At 42.5% G+C, this 27,546-nt stretch overlaps 1 protein-coding gene across 1 annotated transcript; it reads right to left on the bottom strand.

The window, feature by feature from the left end:
* Positions 1-593: 593 nt before the first annotated feature.
* vimr2 (vimentin-related 2) lies at positions 594-27,466 on the bottom strand. The gene is made up of 10 exons (XM_033633555.2): positions 27,203-27,466; positions 25,831-25,975; positions 25,534-25,692; positions 25,219-25,338; positions 19,855-19,950; positions 16,043-16,174; positions 13,150-13,281; positions 9,620-9,730; positions 9,328-9,452; positions 594-1,511 (listed from the first exon to the last, which is right to left on the bottom strand). The coding sequence occupies exons 1-10, from the start codon at positions 27,310-27,312 to the stop codon at positions 1,469-1,471; spliced, it is 1,173 nt and encodes a 390-aa protein (XP_033489446.1). The 5' UTR covers positions 27,313-27,466; the 3' UTR covers positions 594-1,468.
* Positions 27,467-27,546: the final 80 nt, after the last annotated feature.

Raw genomic sequence — 27,546 nt, forward strand, 5'->3', positions numbered from 1 at the left:
TCTTAGAGGAAGAATATTTTCTCCTTTTCCATTTTCATATTTACCACAAGGCAGAGACAGAGAGGTCCCATGGGATCAGGAACACGGGATGGTTTGTTGGCTTTTTATTTGAAAGATATAGAGGAGAGCTCTGAGGAAAAACGTCTTCTACCTCCTCTCCTCTGAGGTCTTGATTGAGCTTTGCAGCCCTGAGAAAACAGACACAGCAGCTTCCTCCTGAGCCGAGCATGTTTCATGTCAGGACAATTAAACAAGTCACTGTATCCAGCCATTTCTCAGGCCTCTCTCCAGACACTGAACTCAGTTATTACAGAGGCTAACTCCTCATCAGTTCACTGAGTGTGGCTAATCTTATCTGATCCGTTATTAGCAGCATTTTTCATCTTTATGGCAGAGCTAACAAGCCTTTGAGATCGTTAATAGCTGGGAATGTTCAAATCTCATGCTGAACATGAAGATGAATGAAAGAAGGATCACTGAACATAAATCACTATGTGCTCTCTCTGTGTAGTTTCACAGTGCGAGGAAGGTCTTAAGCCCAAAAATTCACAAGCAGTCCTCATGAAGCACAGAAGGAATCACACAGTATGAGGTGATCTCTCAAGCAACTAGTTTTATTTAATTTAAATCTGAAGCAGATTCTGATGCTTTGTGCATAAGCGGGAATGATTTATCACAGACATCTTGAAAGTCATGTTGAAAATAAGGAAGAGATTACACAGGAATGTATTACCGAATGCTTATTTCTGAAACGACAGCAAATTGGGACGTTGGTTTTCAAAAGAGAAATAATAAATCACACTGGCTTTTTCTTGCAGAAACATCCAGGTGCTCATTTTGTGAAAGAAAACAACTTCATGAACCATTTGAAAAGCAAACAGAGCACTGCACACTTGACTGCAGGGAAGGTGGAATGTTTTTAGTTACTAAAAGAAGAGCTGTCAATATGTTTGTTAACAGTGAAGGGGTCGTAGGTCAAGAGCCAGTAATCAGACAAAGTTTGAGTGATGGAAGAGGTGGTATCAGCTGGGGGGGGGGGGTCCTTCACGGAGCTGCACAGTTTCACTTGTGTGTTTGTGTTCAACAAAGAGGGGACAAAACATTTATGAAACATATCAGGGAGCTGGTAAAGATAAAACCCACTTAAGGAAATATCCCTGCCAGACACTGAATGGATATACACTTGTGGCGCAGCCCCGATCCTCCCACCACGTTTAGACAGCTCCATCTTTCTTGGAGTCTCGGGGTCATCTCCTAGCGACCTGTTATCAATGGCCCGTCTTAAGGCCTCCAGACGGCATTAATCTGTCATGATAAGTTCTGCTTAAATTGCTGCATTGGTACCTCAAGCTTCATCCTAGTGCTGGTTTCGGTGTGTTTTTTTTTTTTTACGTTTCTCTTTGGTCTGTTTTCTAATCCATGTGTGGGGGGAGCATCCAGCCTGCCAGTATCACTCTCCGGCCTCGAGTCACAGGATGCACAGCCTCGCCTCCTCTTCCTCTACCAGACTCCTGGACAATGTAGATACATAAAGACACAAAGGTTAGCAAGGTGAAGTACTCAGAGGTAGATTGAACATGGCATTTAACAATTTACTGAGCTTCAAAGGTCATTGTTGGCTCTTAGAAAAAGCAGTTTGATAAACTATTTCACCTTAAAAGTGCAGTTGAAGTTGTTGAGTCTCGTTCCCAGCTCGTCATCAGTGCTTTAGCTTGGTGGACTACCACCCTAAAACATCGATATTTCATGACCAGGGAATGAGACTCAACAATCAACCGTCTTTCTCTAGAGTTACACACAGACTGCCACTAACTATTATTTTGATTATCAATTAATCTGCATATTATTCTCTCAATGAATCAATGAAATCATCAAGTTTAGTTGAGTATAAGCTGTGAAGTTTTGGGAATATTGTGAAAAATGCCAAGCCCAAGAGGGTGTCCTCAGTTAGCCTTTACTGTCTAATCAACAGCTAAAAACATCAAGGTTTTTGGTTTACGTTCACAAATGAAAAGCAGCACAGAATACTTCAAATTGGAGGTCGAAACAAAAGGCTATCTGCCATTTTGCTTGAAGAATAACTTCAAATTAATTTTCTGTCCATCATTTCAGCTGAAGCTTTCAATCATAAACCTTGAACACAGGCCTTGAGGTGAGATTGTTCTGTCAAGTGCTGTTTCAACAGTCAAGAATAAACTTTAGGGCTAATGTTATAGGCCAACATTAGCGAAAGGTCAGTAAAGTGTAATTAATGATAATAATAAGCATGTTTTATATAGCACCTTCCATACAGAGGGTGTAACTCAAAGCTTTACTGCTGCTTTACAACAAAGTGAAAAAACAAGAGAATGAATAAATGAATAGCAAACGCCTGAGAAGAAGATCTGTTTCTTTAGTTGCTAAATGCTCCACTATGTTCACCAGCTAGTTGCTAACTGTGTCTGCCTGCTGTTTGATGCTGGGCTGGTAGTGTACGGAGGGTTTTTAAAGCTATTACACAGAAAACAGCTGCCTGTTGCATCAGGAAATGCTGCCGACAACAGCGGAGAGACTAAATTCTTGAAAACAAAAAAGTAAAACAAGTGCAAAGACTGTGCAATAACGCCAGACAATCACATGTATAACAAAGAAAAGAGGCAACACATATTGTAGCAAGCACAGGTATGCTAATAACAATGGAATATGTGAAAAATACAAGCACAAAGGAAGGCATAAGAAGAATAAAACATAACATAAGGACGAAAGACAGTTAGTTCAGGGCAATGCTGACTATATAAGTTTTCAATTGTTGTTTGAAAATGTGCATGAATCTACTCTGGCCTTGGATAGGGAATTTTGTAATTCTGGCACTGTTTAAAAAACCCTTGGCTGACAAAACTATATATGTATATAAAGATATATTATTTGGCCAAATACATCTGCTGACAGAGATCATGTGATGAGATCAAAAGCTTCAGAACAGCTACTTCACTGACAACACCTGCAAAGTGTTACTTTACATTATCATCATGGTGTATTCAATACAGATAAATTTCAACACCACACTGACATTACCTCCTTATAGAGTTGATATGACGTACTTGTTATCAAACAGTTGCTCATTTACATGTCCAGCAGACACATTTTCATTCACTTGGACTCATGTTTGTGTCCACCTGATGAATATAAGTCCACCATTTCCTCTTTTTAACTTTGTCTGTGCAAACTCCTGAGAAGATCTGTCTCTTGAGCTGCTAAACACTCCACTATCTTCACTAGCTCATTGCTAGCTTTGTCTGCCTGCTGTTTGATGCAGGGCTGGTGGTGTACAGAGAGTTTTAAAGCTATTACACTGAAAACAGCTGCCTGATGCATCTGGAAACGTTAGAGACGAGAGCCAAGAGACTGAACCATCAAACACAGTAAAGTTGCCAGAAAACCAAAATAACGACTTAAAAGATGCTACAAAGCTCAGTAGAGCTACGGCAAGTCATTTGATTCATTGTTAAGATAAAAATATTCATTACAGCAGCCTTAAGATTAAACTGAACTACAGTACCGTCTAAAAATCTTGTCCCTGGTTGAGCTACTTGTTGCTGAGTCATGCAGCAGCCTGAGCAGACCACAATGAACAGCAGAATGAATTACAGTGTAATATGGTTCACATTAGCTGTGAGCAAAAGCAGCGAGCATCTGCCTGAACTGCTCCGAGATGCTTTCACAGGCGATAAGCCACCCGGTAATGGCAGCCTGGGGTCATTAGGGTCTGTTGTGCAGACAGTTTGCCACAGCACGGAGAGAATAAACAACCACCATTTTCATTTCTTATTCATGGTTTTAATCACGGATGACAAAACATCCAGTAAATAAAAAAATAAATAAATAAATAAAAGTTGGCGTCAACTGTGTGCCTTTCCTGTGCTTTAAATGTCTTTGGGACAGTCTGTTGGGTAATGAGAGGGAATTAAAACTGTGGCGAATTTGGAAATGTGTGTAAGGGGAGGGCTGACATTAACAGGCTGGCGTGGAGAAGAGCTGGCAGAGTCCCAGCACACAGCGCTGACAGTGTGAGGTCCTCTTTGCCCATTCTAATGAGGCATTGTGAGGGTCTGAGCTCAGGTCTGCAGCAGGGCCCCCTGGGGGTCAGATGCAGTCGGATCGACGGTGGACAGACTGGGAGGAAGTCTGTGGCAGCAGGATGAGGTGGCTGAAGTGTGTCACTCCACATACCAGGATGGCAGATGGTTAAACAACCTCAGTGAATGAAGGGAATGGCATGAAAAGTCTTCAAGGTCACGTACAGGAAACTGCATCATACTCAGGAGCTGTTTCCTGTGCACCCCAGTGATGTCAGCCCTTTGTGTTTGCAGGATTATCTTATTATGTGGCAGTCCAGGTGACATCATATGAGATAATATTGGACTGATACACAGGATCTACACAGGAAATACTCCCTGTGTTATTCACGCCGATGCTTACGCAGAAAGTTCTTGTTGATGTTGAGGAAAAACAGAAACAATGGACACGTCATTCGCACATTTCCACGTGTGTTTTCAGGTGTGATTTGCTCATACACTATATAAAAAGGTTAAAAGTGAACAGAGCAATCGAGATAATTTAAATCTAATGAAATCAGTGCATTCTCCTCGACAAGTTTAAATAATGTGCGGCACCACAGGGGACGTCTGTTTTCATTTGACCCCCCACCGCAGAGACGTGAATCTACGACACATGTCAGGGAAGGCTCCGGCGCTTTAGACTTTAATTGCAATCAGAAACTGCAGCAGTTGACTTTATGACACCTTTAACAGGAGAAGACAAACTAATCAGTGAAACCACCTGGTGCAGTGTTTTTGTTGGAACGAACACCTCTGTGTTCTCCGGCAGACATGGCTGTCCATCTCTGCCCCACAATGCTGATCACAGTCATCCTGACTGACAGTCTTGCTAACAGTTAGACCTCACTGTCCCAAAGTCTCCTTATCTTCTCTGGAATAATTGGGCCGTGTTTTACATGATATAAAATGTGCTTTAAAATTTTAGGGGTCTCATTTAAAAATAACAACCTGCAGCTCTGTTTAATAGAGGAATGAGAGTTATGAAGTTATGCACGATCACTGCAAGAGCTGAATTTATGACAGCACTGAGAGTTGGTTCAGCTCTCGTACATTATGGCAGGTTGTAGCATATTAAGAGTTTAAGTTAGAAGGTAATTACTGCTGTAAAGTTAATTCCAGAGGGAAAGATCAATCAGATCTTCCCAGACACTGCTGTATAGAGAATAGGCAACCACGTCATGGCACAGTGCAATCTGGATAGGGATGCAGTGATCCAACTTCTTCAGTCCTGATACAGATACCTGTGTATCTCTGGGTATTGCCACATACTGAGAACCCATCTGATACCAGCGTTTAATTAATAAGGTGTATGCCTCACTGTGCAGAAGTGATTGGGATCATTCTATTATGTTTAGAGCAACATCAGGCTTGACTTGAACATTGTTTTCCTAACTTGTAAAACAATATGTAATACATAGACTAGTCCATACCCATTGGTAGCTTTGTCACCTTTTACCTATGCCAATCCTCAATGCCTATGTGCAGTTTCAGTTTGACCACGTTAGAGTGTAGAACAACATGGGACAGACAGAATGACTGACTGACAGAATGACACACTGACAGTTTCCGTGATTATGTACAGCAAACCATACCATGACTTAGTCATACCAAAAATTAGAAAAAACCCCAAAAACATTCAGCCACAGGGGGAGCCACAGCGATCGGTTGCATTTTAGCCATTTTTAAGCATTTTTCTGTTGTTATAGCACCACCCAGTTGCCAATTAGAGTTAAATTTCTCCAGTCACCTTGAAGCATCCTGTTCTACATATCTACCAAGTTTAGTAAAAATCGATTTGGCGTTTAGGCCTAGATAAGAAATTAGCTCTCTAGCGCCCCCATTTTGTTTGATGGGGTCAATAATGGAGGGGTCCCCTCAGATTATGTGTGGTCATATGCCTACAAAGTTGTGTGGTGATCGGTGAAACCCTTGAGATGTTATACACCTTTATGTGATGAGCCACGCCCTCCGCAATATTCATTGCCTTATAGAAGCTCAGTTTTAGTAAGTTTTCCAACTTTTGCCAAGAGGGAACTTTAGATATTGGTCCCTAGATTATGTTCACCAAGTTTCATGCAGATCGGTCAAACTCCCTAGGAAGAGATCGATTTTAAGTGTTTTTCAAAAAATTCAAAATGGTGGAAAACCTATGTAACCGGAAGTTACGGGTTCTTGAGGCAAATTTGTTCCTCATGAAGAGAGGCATCTCTGTGCAAAGTTTCATGTCTGAGATATGCCCATTCAAAGTTTGCGATTTCAATCAGTTGCTATAGCGCCCCCCTTTGGCCAATTGATGTAATATTGCTTCATTCGCATCCTCCCATGACCCTCTACCACTGTGCCAAATTTCACATGGATTGACCAAGTCAGTGAGGAGAAAAACGTGGAACAGACACACACAGACAGACAGAGTTTTCGTCATTATATAGTAAGATATATATTTACTGAATAGTTATTTAGTATTAAAATAATAAATCATGCACTAAAAACTTAGTAAAAGAAAATCTTCAAAATTACTGGGAATCACAGTTTAAGTGTAAAACTTTTAAATGCATTATTATGCATATTTCAGTCGACCCAATATCAGTATCCGTGCATTCCTAATTCTCAGAAGTTGTCGCCATGATTGAGCATACACCTCTTTGTTTACATTCATTCATTCATTTTCAACCACGAGTGCAGAGGGACAACAAATACAAATCAACAGAGAAAAAAACACGAATGGCCTGGGTAAAGATCAAGCGCAAGATTCCTTATTGAGCCGAACAAGGAAGCAAAGGAGCACTACTTTGACAGAATAAAGGAAATTACCAAGCTTGATGCGCATGAACACAAGTGGACGTCAGGCGATCTCTACGAGCCATTACAAGTAACATTTCCAGACATGTTTTCCTACCTTGTTTGTTGTTTGAGCGCTCACACATTCTGGCAGCTCAAGCATGCAGAGCCTCATCAGACTTTGAATTGTTACCAACTCACATCACACAGATTACTGACAAGAAGAAACATCTAATTGCAAAGTTCATTTTATTCTAGGTAACGTGGTCTCATATAATAATCCAAATTTGTTATCTTTTGAGTCTGTGTTTTATCTCTTTTCAAAATCAGGTTCATAAAAGGCATGAAAAGCTGTAGATGAAAATAAAGATGCATATATAAATGTATTTATATTCAATCAACAACAGACAAAAACAATGTCTACATACAAGTCAAATCTGTTTCTAAAGAGTAAGTATACCAATGCATGGTGCTGAGTTAGTGATGGAGGATAGAGTGTTTGAGGTAAATAGTTAAACTACTTTTACATTCACAGTATATATAGCCTGTCTAGATTGATATTTGGCAGTGGTTCCTGGATGATGTACTAATATAGTCTAATTTTAAAGTTTATTTTATTGTTTTGTTTTTTTGTCATAGTTACATTCCTTCTATACATCTTTCAGTCATAACATTTAAAGGTCTAGTGTGTAGGATTAAGGGGGGATATATTGGCAGAAATGGAATACAACATTCATAACTATGTTTTCATGATTTATAATCACCTGAAAATAGGAAACCTTGTGATTTGGTTAACTTAGAATGAGATGTTTAAATCCTTATAAGGAGCCTGTCCTCTTCAACAGAGTTTGCCATGTTGTTTCTACAGTAGCCCAGAATGGACAAACAGCACTCTGGCCCCAGATAGGGTCATTTATGTTTTTGTGTTTTCGCTTTGGTCACTGGACCACACTGGACCTTTAATGCTCAGGTTTTTGTTTCATATCATACGGATGTACTAACGAACCCCTTACTTGCTTATGGTAGTCCATCGTATCCGATGATGACATTCTACTTCTTCTTTTGGCAGTAGCTCAGTCCATAGGGACTTGGGTTGGGAACCAGAGGGTCGCCTGCTCAAGTCCCCGTCCGGACCATAAATGTGGAGTGTGGACTGGTAGCTGGAGAGGTGCCAGTTCACCTCCTGGGCACTGCCGAGGTGCCCCTGAGCAAGGCATCGAACCCCCCAACTGCTCTGAGCGCCTGTGATGGGCAGCCCACTCTGACATCTCTCCATTTAGTGCATGTATACGTCCAGTTTGTGCATGTGTGTGTTCAGACCTGTGTGTAATTGACAACAGAGTGTAAAATTGAATTTCCCCTCGGGGATTAATAAAGTATATAAAAAATAAATAAATAAATAAATAAATAAATTCTGAGGTGACTATGAAGTCCAATGCGTGAGCCACAAGGTCTATTACAGTGAGGGCATATTAAGTCAGTAATTGTTGTCGCCTTGGCTGCAGTGACCATCTTCCTCCCCTGGTGCTTCCTTTCCCTCGCCTCACTCCTCTCCTCTTCCAGGTGCTGAATGCCAGCTTGGCAAAGTCTCCTCCAGAGAGCACGGTCCGTGGCAGTGCTTTCCAGCTGTGTGTACTGTATCCCACACTTCTTGAGCGTTGTTTTGAGCTGGTCCTTGTATCTCTGCTTTTGACCTCCTGCAGATCGCTGACCATGGTGTAACTGACCATACAGCAGTTACCGTGGAAGTCTGTCCTCTGTCATCCTGATGGTGTGGCCAACCCACCGCAGTTGGTATTGAAGAAAAGTGGCCTCCATGCTCTTGGTACCAGTTCTCTTCAGGACTTCCGTGTGTGGTACACAGTCGCGCCAAGTTAGTCCAAGGATGCGCTGGAGACATTTGAAGTGAAAGTTCTCCAGCTGATGGATGTGACGGCGATACAGGGTCCACGCTTCACAGCCATAGAGTAGGGTGGAGACACAGATAGCTTGGTAGACTGCAACCTTGGTCTGTATGCTGAGGTCCTTATTCAGGAAAACCCTCTTGCACAGCCTACCAAAGGAAGCTGAAGCAGCCTTTATCCTGTTTTGGACATCATTGTCCATGCTGCAGGTTTCGGAGAATGTGTTATGTGTTTTCTGTTTTTATTGCTTTTATCTTGTTTTACTGGCTTTGTCTTTTACTCAGTTGTGTAAAGCACTTTGTAACTGTGTTTTTAAAAGGTGCTATATAAATAAAGTTTATTATTTTTATTATAAATATCATCACTAGAAGCTAAATGGGATCCTACGCACAAAAAACAAGTCCGTTTCTTATGTTTCCTAGTCCACCTGATGATCTGTTTTGTCTTGAATTGTGAAGCCATTATTATCATTCAGAGCAGTCTTACAGCACACACACACACACACACACACACACAAAATCACAGTTTATTACCCCAGACTGTCTGACCTGTAGGCAGTAATCTCCATGTCTCTGGCCATCTTCTCACTGAGCAGCTCCTTGTAGTCTTCACACTGCTCCCTCATCTGCACTTGGAAGTCAGCCTCCTGGCGCCGCATTTCATCTATAGTACACTGAAAAACATACACACAAACATGCACACACAGACGAACACACACACACACACACACACACACACACAGAGTGTGGTAGGATTAGAGGGTGAGATTAAATGACAGAATTAGTCCAAACCACTGGTCCTTTACAGCCTATGATTATAATAATCAGTCCACTCTCAGACCTCCAGCTCAGCGATCTCGTCCATGTACGCAGCCTTCTTCATCTCAACCTCGTCCTCCAGCTCCTCATTACATTTCTGCAGCTCAGCCAGCTCCTTGTCTAGCTTTGAAATCTACAGAAACACAGACGACATACACATCAAAGTTTATTCACTCAAAATACACTCGCCTACGACTGAGTTATCTTGATTCTAATAATGTGATGATGCAAAAATATGTCTTGATGGTTCCCTCATCATTGTCACTGTCACTGACATCACAGTAGCTTCGTCCATCATTTATACAGTCTATGCATCTTACAAAGGTGCACACACATTATCATATACAGTGGACAACTCATGAACGTGCACTCAGAGCACAGGCACACAGTCACGGAGCTCGCTGAAGAATGCTGCGTCCTGCAAAACCACACCCATCTGGGTGAAATACAAGTTTTTAGGGAGCCCCGTAACCAAACACCTGCAAAGCTAATGACAATTACATTCCCTTTAGGCTGAGCTAATGTTGTGTGCTAATTAGCAAATGTTTATGCTAAACCAAGATAGTGAAGACAGTCAACACAAATGATTTCTTCTGCACAGTGATACAGTTGGCAGGTGTAGCTTGGCAGAAAGAAAATAGTTCCTTCATAAAACTGCTCACAACAAGGTCTGTGGATTATCTTGAGTAACATGTGCATGATTTCTGGAAAGAGACATTGCTGTTGAGTTTTTTAAATGTATTTTTTTGGCACTTTGAGGACCACGAGCTGAGTGCCATCTAGTTCCATTATATTGGGGAGAAGGCAGACATCTCTATGGTCGATATCTCCAACACTCCGTAACTCACACCAAAACAATTTAGATTGACAAATACAGGTCAGAGGAAATATGTGAACTGGCCCTTTAAGTATTCCAACCAACCAGACCTACACATATAAAACAGGTTCCTTTACTTATACTAAAGTAAAGCAGGAGCATCCCTGCCCCCCTCCCCATGTCGGACGGCTGTGGTGTCCTGCCGTGAGTAATTACAGCAATCACAGAAGTTCAACAATTAGCTGTCACAGCCAGATGGGGATCCAGGCGGTCGTGCTCGTCTTTCAACGAGATCATGTGAGCAGAGGAAGACCTGGTTACAACTCAGAGGCTGATGATGACTCCCAAACCTGGTCAAGTCACTTACTCCCACTCCGCTCTCCCTGGCATGATGAGTGAGGTCTGGCCCGTGTGCAAGTAGTGGCGTACAACCCCATCAGCGGCTGCTCTATTATATACATTTCTGCGTCAGGGCTGATTTCACTGCAATCTGTTTGTTTGGCCATGTTGTGTCTCAGCGAGAAAGCAGACCCGAGGCATCCATCACAGGCGAGAGAGGAAACAGAGCAGATCAGGCCGTGCTGTTCATCCGTCAGGCTGGATTGAGCAGAACTGGGGATTGTGAGCTGCATATTAGAGACAAGTAGATGATGTTGGGAGTTGTGCTGTGGTTACAGAGGCTCAGTGTTTACTTAAAGAGCTGGAGGTAGAGCTGCAGCCACAGTAATGAGAACCAAACCACCATGTTTGTTACAGATGTGGTCCGGTGTCGGCTGCGGTCTGACCACTGATGGATGTTGAAGAGACTCATGTGAAGGGAAGAGGAGGTAGTTACTGGAGTCACTTGGTGATTTTACCTGAGTCATAATTTCCTACTTCGACTCTTTATTGATGCCTCACTTTGCTTTTTCATTCAGAGCCTTCTTGCTTTCATTTTCCTGCCGGCTGGATGAGAAATATCAGATGAAGGTTTATTTCCTCTCCTCCATTTGCAGAGGAAGTCTCCAGTCAGTGTGTGTGTGTGTCAAGTTTTTAAGACGTTTATGACGCTGCAGGCGCTCTGAAAGACTGTACTTAATAACTGAGGACACGGAGGGCAATAAATCCTGTCTGAGCTGAAGCCGAGCCCTTCACATCTCCCGCTGAAAGTGTCCGCAGAGTAAACACTCTGGTCAGCAGGATCTCCCACACTGTTGCTCCGCTGTCACTCAGCTGCTCCCCTCCTTCTTCACCCGCTGTGGGAAACCATTCATTTTCACCATTATGTCTGATTTAGGAGCTGATGGCCGACGCAGAGCCAGTTGCGGGTTCTTTTCTTTGTCAGTAAAGAGATGGAAAATGTGTTGTGGGAAGATCTGAATCAGTAGACTGGAACTGAAGGATTTTAAATGATGTGTAAATGTGACACTAAAAGGGTCAGTTCACTCCCCAAAAATACATATTTTATTCGCAGCAAGACAGTTTGGGTTTTATTTACAGGAGTTTCTGAGTTTCAGTTTCTGAGACTTATACTTTATACTACATTGTCCTCCTTACTCTGGATAATCTAATCTAACCCAGTCAATAATTTTCATGGGGAGTATTTCTTGTAGCAGCAGTTCATCATTTTGGGAAATATGCTTTTACACTTTCTAACTAAGAATTACATGAGGAGATTGAAACCACTCTCATAATGTGCAAGACAACAACAACTGAATTTAAGAAAGTGATTGCACCCAACCAGGAAATAGTCTGACACATATCTCGTCCTTGAACCCCAACTTGTCATTTTTACACTTCTCTTTTGTTCAGATGAAACAAACGACATAGAAAACAATATTTAGTGAGCTTTAGGGGTGCTGCTAGGCTGATTTTGTTATCTTTGGACAAAGCTAGGCTGGCTGTTTTCATTTTGAGTCTTGGTGCTAAGCTAAGCGGGTTGTAGCTTCATATTTAGTGTCCAGGCAGAGCGACATCAATCTCTCTTCCTAATGCTCTGCAACGAAGCTAATAAAAGTTCTTCCAAAATCTGAACCACCCTTCAAGGCTGAAACTTACAGCTGCACTTACACAAACACAAACAGGGATCATTTGGAGACATTTGCATGGCAGTTTCTTTTATATTTGTATATACAACTTATTGGTATACTATGTAGAATTATCTTAAAAATCAATGTGTAGTACAGAAGTAATCCCTCTCAATCATCACTTATGACCGACTGGAAGTGTGTGGCAGTGTATTTATCTGCAGAGACTCTCTCCTCTGCCTGTTTTTTGCCTTTTTTGTTTGAGAGATGACAGTGAAGAGGCAGATTGGAAATGGGGGAGACAAGAGTATGACATGCAACAAAGGTCCCCATGCTGGAATATGCAACATTGAAGTTATGTGGCATGTGCTGTAACCACTTGGCCGCCAGTGCTCCCTGCTAGATTATTAAGTTTGAATATAATGTTTAAAAACAGTAACTGACTATTCTTGGATAGTATACCTTCATATATATAACTTTAAAAAAAAATTCTTCGCTCTTTTGAAGCTATCACCCAACAGGAGTTGAATTAACCAATCAGCTGATTCAGCCACAGGTCGTCACAACGTGTTGGTGAGATTTTCAAAGTCTGCATGGCAGAAATCTGAGAGAAGTTCATCTAAGTATCTTCGCAAGTAAAACCAGATCCCAAATTTGCCTTAATGGAAGCACTTTTTTCATGTAATTTGGGTGAACTGACCCTTTAAAACCAGCGGTGAGCTCACTCACCAGCATCTTAATCTCACTGACGTCCTTTATCTTTGACAGGTCTTTGACTGTTGACCCCGCAGCTCCTCCCGCTTCCACTTGTTTTCCATCACCACGGTGAACCCCAGCGGAGGAGGCTGCACCACACTCGTACTGCAAAGACAGAAGAAGAGGAATAAGTGCAGACTGTGGGGGATAGTGCTTTCTTTTGGGCATTTAAGTACACTTTGACAGGGGAGCACAGAGCAATCAGAGCCTCTCGTAGCGGCTGATGGTTAAAGCTCTACTTATGTCCACCACATTCCTGATTAGATGGAACAAATGCAGCCCAAACGAGCAACATGAGGGTGCACAGGTGTGTGGGAGTCAGCCAGCAATCACCATTACTGTTCAAACCCAATAGCAATCATATTTTAGCATCGAGACAATTGCATCTCGTAATCGAGGCCAGGCAGACAGGACGGTGTCCAGCTGGCGAGAGAAGAGACTGAGTGGGAGGGAGACAGAGGGAATAGACGGGGTTTGGGGGAACAAGAAACACACCTACGCATCCAGACAGACACACAAATATATAAATACCTTGTATACCCTTCAGCCATGCCTCTAAATGAAGGACACACACACACACACACACACACACACACACACACACACACACACACACACACACACACACGCCAGCGTCCACTCCAGTGCTGCCGAGGAGCCTGGGAAGGCGGCCAGCAGTCTGATTACAGCCCTGACCTCTGAACTGGGCAGACATCCTCGCCCCAGAGGGGGTCAGACCCACCGGAGCTGTAGTCTGACCCCAATACAACACGTCTTCCCTTGCACTACACACACACACACACATATACACTCAGATAGACAAAGTCGTTCTGTTCGGGTCCAGTCCTGCACCTCTGATTCTCAAGTTCTGCCCCGCTGTTTTGTTAAGAGGGAAAGAAAACAAGAGGGAGTATCGTCGTGTGATTTGTGAAAGTTGAGATTTACATCTGGACCTGACGGAGACGTTTCAGAGGGAGAGGGAGGAGGTGATCGGTGGTCAGTGTGAGGATGAGGATGGCAGTCTGTAGTGGAGGAAGTACTCAGATCCTTTAAGTTAAATAAAAGCAGAAATAAATCAATTTAAAGATACTCTAACTAAATGTACCGAAGTGCGAAATGTAAAATTTCTTACTCTGCAGAAACATGACCCGTGTCACTGATATATTATTATGACATTATTAGACTCTTAATACTGATGCGTCAAATGTGAAAGTGTTGTAGCTGGTCGAGGTTTAACAAGTGCTTCTTTATACACAATTAAGTAGTTAAGTCCAGTGGGTGCTAACCAAGGGGTCCCTCCCCTCCAGAGATAAATCTGGGGGATCATGAGATGATTAATGGGGAAGAAAACGCAAAGTTTTACTCAAGCGGCAAACTCTGAGGCTGAAAATTAAGCCAATGTGCCAAAAAAAAAGCAGTTTCTCTAATGTAGTTTCTCCAGAAAGCAATAAATCCTAATAGACCTCCATGTTAAAGTGCCGAAATTTACAGCAGAAATAAATATTTTACAGCCTGGCACAAAAATGGTTTTAGTCTCTGTAGCTAATTTCCCCATTCATGACAACTGTACAGGGGTGATTTTTGTCTACATTTTATTAAGGCTTTAAGTTATGTATAATTAAGGGAGGGCAGCTTGAGTGACAGATCCATCCCTCCCTCCTCCACAGCTCCATCCCCTCATCCAAATATGGTCCCTTCCGGCTCCAAAATACCAAGAAGTGAAGTTCACAAACCAATGTGTGACATCACCGTAGCTACGCTCATTATTTTATACAATCTATGGTTCTGCTTCACAAGTTTATATCCATTTTTGTGGACTTCTCTCAAACGTGTTGGTAATGGGTAATTTTGACATCTGTGCTACCATGTGAGGAGTTAAGAGGGTTTGCGCTCTTTGCTGCAAATGACAGCTCATGAAGTGGTTTTCCATCCACCAGTTTTTTTGACCCATTTTGTTGAAAAGTTGGTGCACCTATAAAAACAAAGTGTGACATTGTCCAGTGGAACTAGACATTGGAAATTAATCAAAATGTGACTTAAACATCCACTGAAGAGATGGAAAATAGCAGAAAACAATATCAGATCTGAACGGAGCGATGAAGAGACTGTAACCTTCCTAAAATTAATAAATATAACAAATGTAAATGTTGTATTTACATCACAATTACTACATTGTTTTTCCACAATTTGAGGTTTAAGTGGTGCTCTTTTAAATATATTAGTTCCTTGCTCCCTCATTTTCTGCATAATTTAAGAGCACACGACTGGAGAATTAGCACCAACAGCGGTTTATCTCGATACATTCCACCCCTTATATTCAGTAGTTAATGGAAACATTTATTAATTCACATTGTACTGCTGTTTTCTGGTAGTAATTTGTAGTAAATTTGGGTGGAAATCTGACTACAGACATCTGCCCAACCAGCCGGGGCTTCTCTGTAAAGGGTCACGAGTGCAAAAAGGTTTGAAAACACTTGTTTAATCATTAACAAGTTATTGTATAAATGTTTCTTTTTTTTCTGTGTAAAATCTGAAACTGATAAATAACTTGTATTTCTAGCTGTCAGATAACAGATACAATATTTCTCCCTGAGTCATGAAAGTGTGAAATGGAAATACGATACTTTATAATTGTACTGAAGTACAGTACGTGAGTAAATGTACTTTGAATTTCCACCGCAGGTATGTATGAGGTTTGTCTGACTCCATTCCTGAACATGTCAGTGTTGCTCAAGGAGAACTAAAGCAGGAGATATCATTGTTGTGTTTCTACAGATGAACACGGACATGCTGCTGTAAAGGATCTGAAACATAAAAAGGCTTCATGACTTCATGTTTGTGTGTGTTATGCTGCGGTGTGTCGTACCTGGAGGCTCTCAGCCAGCTGGCAGTAGTACTTCTTTACATCCAGGGCCGGAGTGATGTCAGGGCTGCCAAATTTAATAGCTGCCACCGCCCCTGCAGTCCCTTCAGCCGGCTCCAGCAGAGTCTCCACTGCCTGCTCGTACACACCACACATACAAACACACAGTGGGGAGGTGCATTCACATCCTTTACTCAGTGGTCAAATGTAACTCAGGACATTTCTTCAAGTGTTGTACTTAAGTACTATCTGAGGTACTTGCACTTTACCTGAGTATTTCCATTTTATGTTACTTCATACTTCGACCTCACAACATTTCAGAGGGACATCTTGTGCTTTTTACTCTTCTGCTAGTACATTTCGATAATGACACTTTCGGTAGTTACTATGCAAACAAATGACCCTTGTGAGTGTTTTGGGCCCAAACACACCAAGCCGACAGTTGGCTGCTTGTCAGTGTCAGGCCTTCAGTGAGTGTTTGTCACCCTGGTTTTTGCAGTGTGTCCTGCACTGTTGGCACTAGACGGCCCCTGTCTGCTGTTTTACAGCTAATTCAGCAGGATGACTTGGCGCTGGAGGCGGCGAAGTCAGTCGGTGAATAAAATCACCCTGATTGACAGTTCAGTGTGAGAGAAGAGAAATGGAAGTGAGGAAGGCAAACAAACACTTAAGTCCCACGTCGGGCTGTGTTGTTGATGTGCTAACTGGCTAACTAGCATCTTGAATCCGTTCTGTTGGTCTTCCAGTTTTCCCTTTTTGAATGAAGAAGTCAGACTACCACTGCCTGCTGGTATGGACAGTTATTCCTTCTCACACAGACGCAGAACGTACACGCTACTTGGACGTTGATTGTAGTCTTTGCAGTGTGTTCAAGCGCAACTTTGTGGCCGAGACAGGCAACATGAGGCCTTCGTTGCCACTAGTTTTTTGATGTTGGTAAAGGCTCGGACACACCAAACCGATATCAAAGACCTAATGGTGATAAAGGCCTCATGTTGCCCGAATCTCAGCCATGAAGTTGCGATCATACCGCAAAGACTACAGTTAACTGCTAACTAGCATGTACACGCCTTAGAAGAAAATAACTCCATACCAGCAGGGGGCGGTAGTCTGTAATTGTCATTCAAAAAGGGAAAATGGAAGACTGACAGGACAGATTCAAGATGCTAGGTAGGGTCTTGGCACATTAACACACAACCTAACAAGGGGACTTGAGTTGTTTGCTCCCCTCACTTCTGTCTCTCTTCTCATACACTGAGCTAAACTGCCAATCAGAGTGAAATACAATTTATTATTGGTAATGCATTAATGTGTAAGTAACATTTTCCAGTTGCAGGTAGATCACATACCCTGTTGAGTGGTTTTATCTATAACAATGCATCATATTTTATCAGCTCATCCTGTGTATTCCATGTTAAATCTTAATTTGTAATGTAACTAGTAACTAAAGCTGCCAAATAAATAACATTGTAGTGCAGCAGAAGTGGCATAAAATGGAAATAGTTAAGTGCAAGTACCTAAAATATAAACTGAAAAATACTCCACCTCTTCTAACACAAAACATATCAAAGACCTGACCATACTTGTCTTCAGCTTCCAATATGTCGCCCCTTTAGTACAAACCCGACATCCATTACAGAGAAAATGAACTGTTACAGAGCTGCAGTGGCAGTCTAACATTTTTCTCCCTTCCCCTCCACCTAAATAACGACATGGCTGCCGATTTGTCAGGGGACTGTAGGGTATCTGGAAGTGCTGATAATAACAACAGTTAATAAAACAAAGGGAACTTCTGTTTTCATTTGGTATTCAGCTGCATTTCCTGGACTGTGAGTTATCGAGCGTGGCCCAAAGGGAGTGTGTTAAACGCCGGGCAGCCCGGCTCTGCAGAGAAAAACACAGTGTGATGGAGCTGGTCCTGCTTCAGCTGCCTCCTTCTCTCTCTCGCTCTCTCTGCCTACAGCCTCCAGATCTGATACTGGGGCACGTCTGTCATCTCCTGGCGATGTGGAGAATATTGTAGAAGGTGCAGAGAGCACGTGTGTGAGGATGTGATAAAGGTAATGATGTGCATTGGATATGGTTACATACATGTCTCTATGTTAAAGCTACTTTGACATTTTGGAATATCAGGGTATTCACTTTCTTGTGGAGAGTTACATAAGAAGACTGAAGATTAAATGTGATTCACCTTGAATCATATGTGTTAAGTTGATCTTTGAGTTTATTAACCCCAAACAGCCAATATACCAACTGTACAGATGTTAGCTGTAAGCTAGTGAGCAACAGGCAGTGGCGGCAGTAGCTCAGTCTGTGGTGACCTGGCATGAAAAACCAGAGGGATGATGGTTCAAGTCCCCTATATTGACCAAGTATGGACCCCCAAACTGCTCCAGGGACCCTGCGCTACTTCTCTAAAATGCATGTGTGTGGTACGCGTAAAAGGAGGGATATGTGAAGAGATACATTTCAACGGCCTTGTTTAAAATTGCCTCGTGTTAATGGACGAGTAAAGCATCTTTCTTTTTCTTTCTCTCACCAGACACACTGACCATGTCTCTGGGAGTGTGTTTGTGTTCAGCTCAGCCCGACTGATCTCAGAACTCACCGGAAAGGTTCTTTCTGTTATTTCACTTCAGTTGTTCTCCCTTTTCCTCTCATCTCTGCGTTTATGAGGCGGATGCATGAAGCTCCAGGATACATGTACATATTTTGCTTAAGTTGAAACATTTTTAACTTGTGAGTACACATCTTTGCATCAATCTCCGTTTTTCCATTTACTTGCATTTATATGCATTTGCACCTTGTCTAAAATTCATGTTATGCCTGAATGCACAATGAGGCTACAGCCAGCAGGCGGCTATTTTAGCTTAGCACAAAGACTGGAAACTGGAAAACAACTAGCCTGGCTCTGTCCAAAGGTAACAAAATCAATCTACCAGCACCTAACTAACATATCACATATCATTTGATTAATCTAAACAAAAACAAAGTGTAAAAATGTCAAATTGTGGTTTAATGGTGGATTACGTGCTGGATTTCTTGGCCAGGAACTGCGACTTCCTGGAGTCTGACAAGAAATAGTCCAGCATATAATCCCCTGAGTACCTATTCAACAAATTAGATATACTGTGTCAATGAGTGAGCTTTGAAGATGCTGTTAAACAGATTTTTCTAACCTCTAGGCAGTACCAGGCTAGCTGTTTGTAGTTTTTGTGCTAAGCTAAGCTAACCAACCTCTGGCTGCAGCTTCATATTTAACTGACAGATGTAAAAGTGGTGTTGATCTTCTCATCTAACTCTTAGAAAGAAAGCAACTTAAGTGTATTTCCCAAAATGTCAAAATACTCCTGTAAAGGGACGGTGTACCCCCAAATCAAAAAATATGTATTTTTCCTCTTACTTGTCGCACTATTTATCAGACTAAATTGTTTTGGTGTGAGTTGCTGAGTGTTGGAGATATCAGCTGTAGAGATGTCTGCTTTCTCTTTAATATGTTGGGTGAGCTGTCCCTTTAAGACATGGGACTAAGGATTGAAATGACCACTGAAATTTAACATGACTTGTTGCATGCCACACTAGATTACTTTTTTTTTTGTTTTATCTTCCCCCCATATATATTTCTGTTGACAGGTCTGCTCCTGGCTCTCCAGCAAGGTGACCGGGGTCATCACAGCTGTGTTTGTCACTACAGGTCTGGGCATTTCTCCAACATTCCCGTCTGACCTAAGTGCTACATTTCGAGTCATTTTCATGGCTATAAACAATTCCTGTTTCATCACGCTGCATCCATATATCCTCTCTCTCCCCCTCACCGTCGTGTGCTGGGCCTCCATGTTGGCCAGCTGCTCCTCGTAGATAGCCACTTGCTCCCTCAGCGCCAAACACTCTGCTGCCACAGCATCGACGTCCTGCAAAGAAAATCAAATTAACAGAGAACAAGGCCTCAAGTAGAGAAGTTTAACTTTATTTTTTGGAGGTGTCTGAGAGGCATGCTGTAGTTTGTGCTGTAAATCACACCACAGGTTGATGGAAAGTAGAGAAAGGCTTTGTTTCCACGCCGAACAACCATTTTAGTACTATCAGCTCCAGCACATCCACCTGTTTCACTGAACAGCAAGTAGACACCGCAATGCAGAGGAAGGGGGAGGAGGAGGAGGAGGAGGAAGAAGATCAGAAGGAGGCTAACTAGACACAAAAGCCCTGTCCACCAATCCATCTGCCAGCAGGGGTTCTCGGCTCATCTACTCTTTTTAAAGAACCAGATTAATTGGGGTTGGATGCAATTACTGTGGGTGCCTGCATTTACATTTGGACACATGCAGAGAGAGTTTGGTGGTGAAGTTTTGGAGCCTCGCTGGGAGGGTGGCAGCGTCCTTGATGGACAGCAGTAAGCAAAGGTAGTGTCGTTCTGCTGCTGCTGCTGCCTGTGCTCACATATCTGCCAGCAGCTTGGGAGAAACTTGTTGTTAATCACATTCTGCTGAAACTTTAAAGCAGCATTAATTGATTTTTGGCCTCTTAGGGGCAACAGAAAAAGCTGTAAACACAACACTGACAGATTAGCACCTTATAAAGTTCATTTGGCAAGCGCAGGGAAACAGTTGCCTATTTTTAGCACCCAGGGGAGCAACATGAGAGTCCGGTTTCTGTCCACCTGATGAATTAAAGTCCAATATCAGCTCTCCTTTTAGCTCTGTTTTGGTTTCCACCAACTTCTAAAGGAAATATCTGTCTCTTTTCCTGCTAATTGCACCACTATGATCACCAGCTTGTCAATAACAACGTCAGTCAGCTGTTTGGTGTTGATCAGGTAGTGAACAGCTGCCGGAAATCGAACAGAATTGTCAGCTTGTTACACTCCGTTTCCATCTTCAGTCTTACATTGCCTCTACTCCATCCGATGTTTGTAGAAGAGGGGGATTTGATTTTCCCTGACTAATCCGTAGAAACAAAGCAGCAGCCTTCAGAGCTGAAAAATGAAGCCAATGCGGAAGTGCTAAAACTGCAGTTCCTCTAATGGCCACTTGAGGCCGGCTCCAGAAACGAGTTAATCCCCATAGACCCCCATGTTAAAATGCCAAACGTGACAGCAGGAATAAACACGTTTACAACCTGGTACAAAAAACGGTTTTGGTCTCTATGGCTAATTTCCCTGTTCATGAAAAACTGTACAGAGGTTTTTACATAAGTTCCCCGTTAACATTTTATTAAGGTTTAAAGTTATGCCTTGTCAAGGGCATGACTGCTTTCAGTGACAGGCTGTCTGAGAGACGACACTACGGTCTTTGAGTCAGATCCACCTCTTGACACTTCTATGTCCACTTCTGGCTTCAAAAAACCAAGATGGTGACGACTAAAATGCTGAACTTGAGGCTTCAAAATGGGAGTCCAAAAACCAATGGGTGAAGTCACGGTAGTTGCCGACACTGATGTGTAGCCATGAAAAAAAACTGGTTTGGGGGTCTTAAGAGTGGATTGGCGCAAAGTAAAACAAACTAGAATGTCAGGCAATATTAAGAAGAACTGCTTTTTCGGTGTACAGCTTGATGATGCTTCATAATGTTGTTAGTCCCACCTGTAACGCTGATTGACTAACCTGTGTGCTCATTGGATCAAATGCTTTTTCAACTGAGAAACCTTTGTTTCATGTTATGATGCCGGACGAATCAGTCACCTCGGTGGTGTGGGTGAAGGTTTGGACCCGGGCAAAGTGTAATTGGATCTATCAGATTTGTTAATGAAAATGAAGCTGATGAAGGTGATAAGAGGGAACCAAAACATTAAAGCTGTGGGCCGTAAAACGGAAACGGCGACTGAATAGCGCCCAAGCCAAATCTAAAGTATTTTTCCATAACTTTAAATATTTGTTACTAATGATGCAAAAATCTAAGTTAAAATCCTGATAAATAACTTTAGGGCCTGTGTCCACAAAGCATGTTCTTCTGAGCATCAGCGTCTTTTTTTTCAATTGTTCTCAATGCATAGAGTGTATGTGGTCACCTTGAGAAACAGAGCGCTCCAGCTTTTTTGTGTGGCCACTCTGAGCACTTCTAGTTGAAAATCTATTTATGGCAGTTGGCAGTTGCTGGTAAGTGTTGTGCTTTAATCCCAATAAGAGTTGTTAGCTTGTTGTAAACTGTGTAGTCAACCCTCTGTTAACGTAGTGTTACGTTAGCTACAAGCTAATTTTCCTGCCAAGATATTGTTGCCATAGCATCACTACCTGCATAGCACATCACTACATACATTTTTTTATGAACCTCTGGGAAAAAGCACTCCCCGGTGCCTGGCACCACTTTTCTAAACACTATGTGGTCACAGGCCCTTAGATATTATTTATAAACTGTTTAACAGTCAAAACGTGAGCTAATCTGCTTCATCGGGTGTGTTTTGGTCAAATGGCCCACCAACTGTCATCAGATTATGATGCAAATGTTGCCAAATACTGACTGTTGTATGTGACATCACCTTTTTCCAACAGAGCCCTGCCCCAATGAAACCCAATGGAAAAAACATGCAGAAAAACAAATTTCAGAAATCTGTCATGTAAAATAACCACTTCTGCATATAACAGAGTGTCTGCGTAGAGTCGGACCCGTCACTTACAGTTAAAAGCTGATTGATTAATTAAGTTTTGGTCTCCTTAACATTTAAAAATCCAGTGTTATTATACTTATATACTATTATACTACCCTGATGAGGACCCTGTGAGGTCGAAAGCAGAAGGCGTTTTAACCGACATGCCTGACTAAATAAAGGCTTTAATAGAACTTCTCTCCCTGTTCTGCTTAAGAGCGCGTGAAGAACATTTTCTTTTCTGTGACCTTTTTTTTTGTTCCCAGCACTTACTACTGTACTTATGAAACAGACTGAGCACCCGGCCTCCTCATTCATCCATTACTTATAACTGTATTTTAATTCTGGTGAATGTTGTTGAACTCATTTCACTTGAGCAACTGTGTTTAATTGCAGCCAGCTAGTCTGGCAACTCAAGACACTACTGAAACAAAATGTTAAAATGAATGTGAGACAACAAAGAGGGGGACTTTGTAATAAAAAAAGTGGAGCAGAACTGGCACGAGAGGCATCGCAGTAATCAGTTGTATACTTTACAACAAACCAACATGTCTTGTTTCATCTCTGTCAGTGTAGCATTATGTTGAGAGGACTGCAGCTAGCTGTGGGTTGAGCTGTGCAGTGTTCGCTCCTCTCCTCCGCATCTCTGCTCTTCCTCTACCTCCCTGTCGGTTTCCCACCAAGTGTTGTCACCCTGCAGCTGCTTCCAATTCAGAACCAGAGAACTGAGCCAGCAGGAACATTACGGCACCATATTACAGCCAACATTACATCTGTAAGGGAGAAATTAAAGCCTCCCTCGCATCTGGCCCGGCTGGGAGGAGATGGGCTCTGGCATGTGTGAGGGAGGGAGGATGGGGGAAGGGGGTATGTGGAAAAGTTGGTGGCTCAGGTTGCAGTGGGCCACCAGCCCAGACTGTGTGACTGCTGGTGATCAACACCCATTGGGTAGCGCTACAGAGGAGCAGCTGTGCAGAGTTTCAGCTGATTCACCAAGAGGCCAAGGGGAGGAGGAGGAGGAGGAGCAGGGAGAGGCTAGTCAACACTGCCATCTAGTGCTGAAGGGACATTATCACAACTGTGGGCTGGTAACGGGAAGCACAATGTAAGAACAAAGGTTTTATGCACAGACACAAGTGACTGAATTTGACATAGAATAATTGGTTTATTTTAGTTTGGAAGACATGAGGATTTATCAGACACGACAGTCTAACAAAAGGTGCCACATACGAGGGCAGGGATACTCAACTTGCTTTACCTGGGGGCCACCTTTGCAAAATGACAGGAGGCCAGGAGCCAGTTAATGAACAAAAATGAAGTATATTTATCAGTATACATAATAGATGAGTTGTCTGTTTTCAACATTTGGTATCCTCACCCATCTTTGCCAAGAGGCATATTCAGTTGCATCGGCCCTGCACAGGTCAGGTGTACACAGAGGCGTTTCTAGGATTTTAGGACATTCAAGGTTTAGCCCAGACCCCTGTCAGCTTTTTTTGTTATGCTTTTTTATGTACTATGGCACCTTATTTAAATTCAAAGTAGAAAAGAAAATTCCCAGTGTGAATAAATGTATTTAATAAGTACTGCTAAGAAGTAAGTGTTTGTTGGCTTTAAATCTCTGCAGCGGGTTTAATTTATAGAGCAGACTTTTTAAATTAACAAGATATAAACGCAGGCTTTATGAACTCCAACTTAAGGGATCCTTCTGTAAAAAATGTGATCAAAAGTTATTCCTATTTCTAAGTTTTAATGATTTATTTCTTGTCTGTAAAGACGTAATAAATAGACAGTCATTGGTTTAGAACCCCTTTATGGATATCACTTTAGTATAGATCTTGGTATACTTTTATTACTTTAGTTTTTATTACTAATTTCTGTGGTATGATACACCTATCAGCCAAAATATTAAAACCACTGACAGGTGAAGTGAACAACATTGATCATCTTGTTACAATGCAATGTTCTGCTGGGAAACCTTGGATCCTGGCATTCATGTGGATGCCACTTGACGTGCTCCACCCACCGAACACCTTTGCAGACCAAGTACACCCCCTCATGGCAATGACACTCCTCCAGGACAATGCGACATGCCACACTGCAAAAACTGCTCAGGAATGACCCCAGGAATGGGACAAAGAGCTCAAGGCATTAACTTGACCTTCAAATAACCCAGATCCCAATCTGATCGAACATCTGAGGAATGTGTGGTTACCCCAGAGGTAGCCTCGATCCACAGTGGGTCCTCCTTGGATCAAACTTGACTCTCACCTGTCAAGGCATGGACACAGGACCTCTGGAGGCTGTCCTTTGGTGCCTGGCATCAGGGCGTTACTTTCAGATCTTTTGAGTCCCGTGGGCTGTGAGGTGGAGTAACAGCATGTCCCACAGACATTTGATCAGATTGGGATCCAAGGAATTTGGAGACCAGGTCAACGCCTTGAGCTCTTTGTCTCTTTTCGGTGTACACTATAGTGCATTTTAATTTTGTTTTGTTGTAGGGAAACTCAGAGTGTTTCTAAATCCTGGTTACAGGGCTGACTCTCACTAACTTGTCATTTGTCTTCAGGTTTGGATGGTGTTGTATTTTCAGCTGTTACCTCAGCAACATCTTGTCGTCCCTGCTGCAGGAGGGTCCTCTGCTGTGCAGCCTTCTCATACTCGTTCATCAGACGTTCCAGTTCGTTCTGCAGCTCCTCAGTGTGACACAGAATCTCATCCTGCGGGGAGACACAGTGATGGATGTCGACAAGGTTATAGATCAGTGCTGCCTGTCACTGTACAAACTGAAGTAAAATTGATGGGATGGGATGAGGAGTGAGATGGAGTGGCGATGAGAAAACCCAATTTAGGAATGTCACACACACAGAAACATGCAGCAGACACACCCAACACTAGCAGCAGCAGCACCCTACCCTCTCCCTGCGCAGTCTTTCCACCACTGCATCCAGACTGTAGTCAGGCTTTGCCACAGCAGAGGTGATGCCGGAGGAGGCTTGTCGACTTTTCAGCTTCTCTTCTAGTTCAGCAATCTGACATTCAAGAGACTCATTCTCCTCCTCGAAACAATGGGCCTAAAGGGTACAGAGACAGACAGGTGCATACTGTGAATATAGCTTCAGTGCTTCATTCACTAAGAACAAAGGCTTGACACCACTGAGAGAAAAGAAAGTGCTGATGTGTCATTGGGAGCAGTAAGAGTTTGTCCTCACCAGTTCAATAAGCCTGACCAGGCGGTCATTGAGGGCAGCGATGATGGTGCGGTCCTCGATGAACCGACTCAGACCCTCCTTGGTGAGCTCCTTGGCAGCCACAAAGTCTAACTTGTCACAGTCGCACTCATCAACAGCCGCACCCCTGAGATGACACAGAGCACCAAAGACTGGACTGGATTTTGAATGATCCTTGAGGGAGATCATTTAATCGGCCTTCAGGAACAGAGGGAAATTAGATGGAAATTTTTCCCATTTCGAGAGAAGCAGCACAAAAAAGACTGACGACACTACCCCGTTGTTCTTTAAATGCTTCAGAGCATACTAGGCCTCATCCGTCATGGTACATGATGTAATTATTTCCATGAGCATGAAAGGCATTTGTCATCAGCATCCAGGAAAACCTGCCATAACATGTTAACTCTAAGAATCACACACTGGGATTGATGAAGTCAGACCCCAAATATTTGGTTTTGGTCAAAAACATCTTAAAGGGACTTAAGTATTTTTCAACCTGGACCCTCTTTTCCCTATTCATCCAGTACAGACAGGCTGCAGTCCAACCAATTAGAGCATGTTTGCACTGTCAATTTACGTCCACTCAAAGTGCTTGTTTTTGCCACTGACTTGCTCACATTGTTATTTTAGGTGTCTGACAACTTATGGAAAGGATCCCTACAGAGGTAGACTTTTTTGTTATGGAGCAAGATCATTTTTGTTTAACCAGAAATAGCCCAGAAACGTTATTGCCAAACCCACCAGATTCCATTTAAATAAACACTGATTTTATAATCATAAAACGCACCTCATTCAAAGTCGACAGTAACAAAATAAAACTCACAAAAGCTGGCATGGTTCATCTCTCAACTGTTCCAACAATCACCAGCTCTGGTTTGACTGAAATAAACCTTTAATTCCCCCGGGTTAGATGTGAAAATATGCTGGATCTATACACGCTAAAATTACTGGTAATGTAAATGGAGTCTGGTGTGTTTGGCAATAGCGATTATGGGGCTGTTTTAGGTTAAAAAAAGATCTTACTCTTTAAGAAAAAGGTCTATCTTTACAGGATCCTTTCCATAAGTTGTCAGACACAATAATAATTTGGGTCTATCAGTGGCAAAAACAAGCGCTTTTAGTGGACGTAAACCGACAGTGCAAAGTTACTCTGAGTGATTAGATGCAGCCCTCTCACTCCATACTGAAGCAGTCTGGTCACTCAAACACAAAAACATGGGAAAATAGGGTCCAGGTTTAAAAATAAAGTTAAATTCTACATATTTTTAAGTGTGAAAACACTTAATATTTTAAAGCTGGTGGTAACTACACCCCAAATCCTGAGGTCACTCGGCACCCAGAGACCCACACTGACCTGACAGAGGCCCTGTACTGCGGCGCACACTGCATACTCAACCCTCCATTCCGACTCCAGCTATCATCCTCAAACAGCTTGCGGTAAGACGACACTCGGAGCATGGCCATGGCTTTGGGTGGGTTCAAACTGAGCAACAACACAATAGGCAAATAACGGCAGCAGGTCTGGGGCGGGGGTTTTATATTCACAGGGAATGAAAATGTAACAGTGAGGTGAAGGATCTCTCAGCGGCCACTGAGTAGACTAAATATACCGCGAACATCAGCCAGTAACAATCTCACATGTGCATGAGGAGTGAGCCCCAGAGACCACTACACAATTGTTTATCTAAATGAGAAGCT

This window comes from Epinephelus lanceolatus, chromosome 7, assembly GCF_041903045.1.
Source record: "Epinephelus lanceolatus isolate andai-2023 chromosome 7, ASM4190304v1, whole genome shotgun sequence".
Taxonomy (NCBI): domain Eukaryota; kingdom Metazoa; phylum Chordata; class Actinopteri; order Perciformes; family Serranidae; genus Epinephelus; species Epinephelus lanceolatus.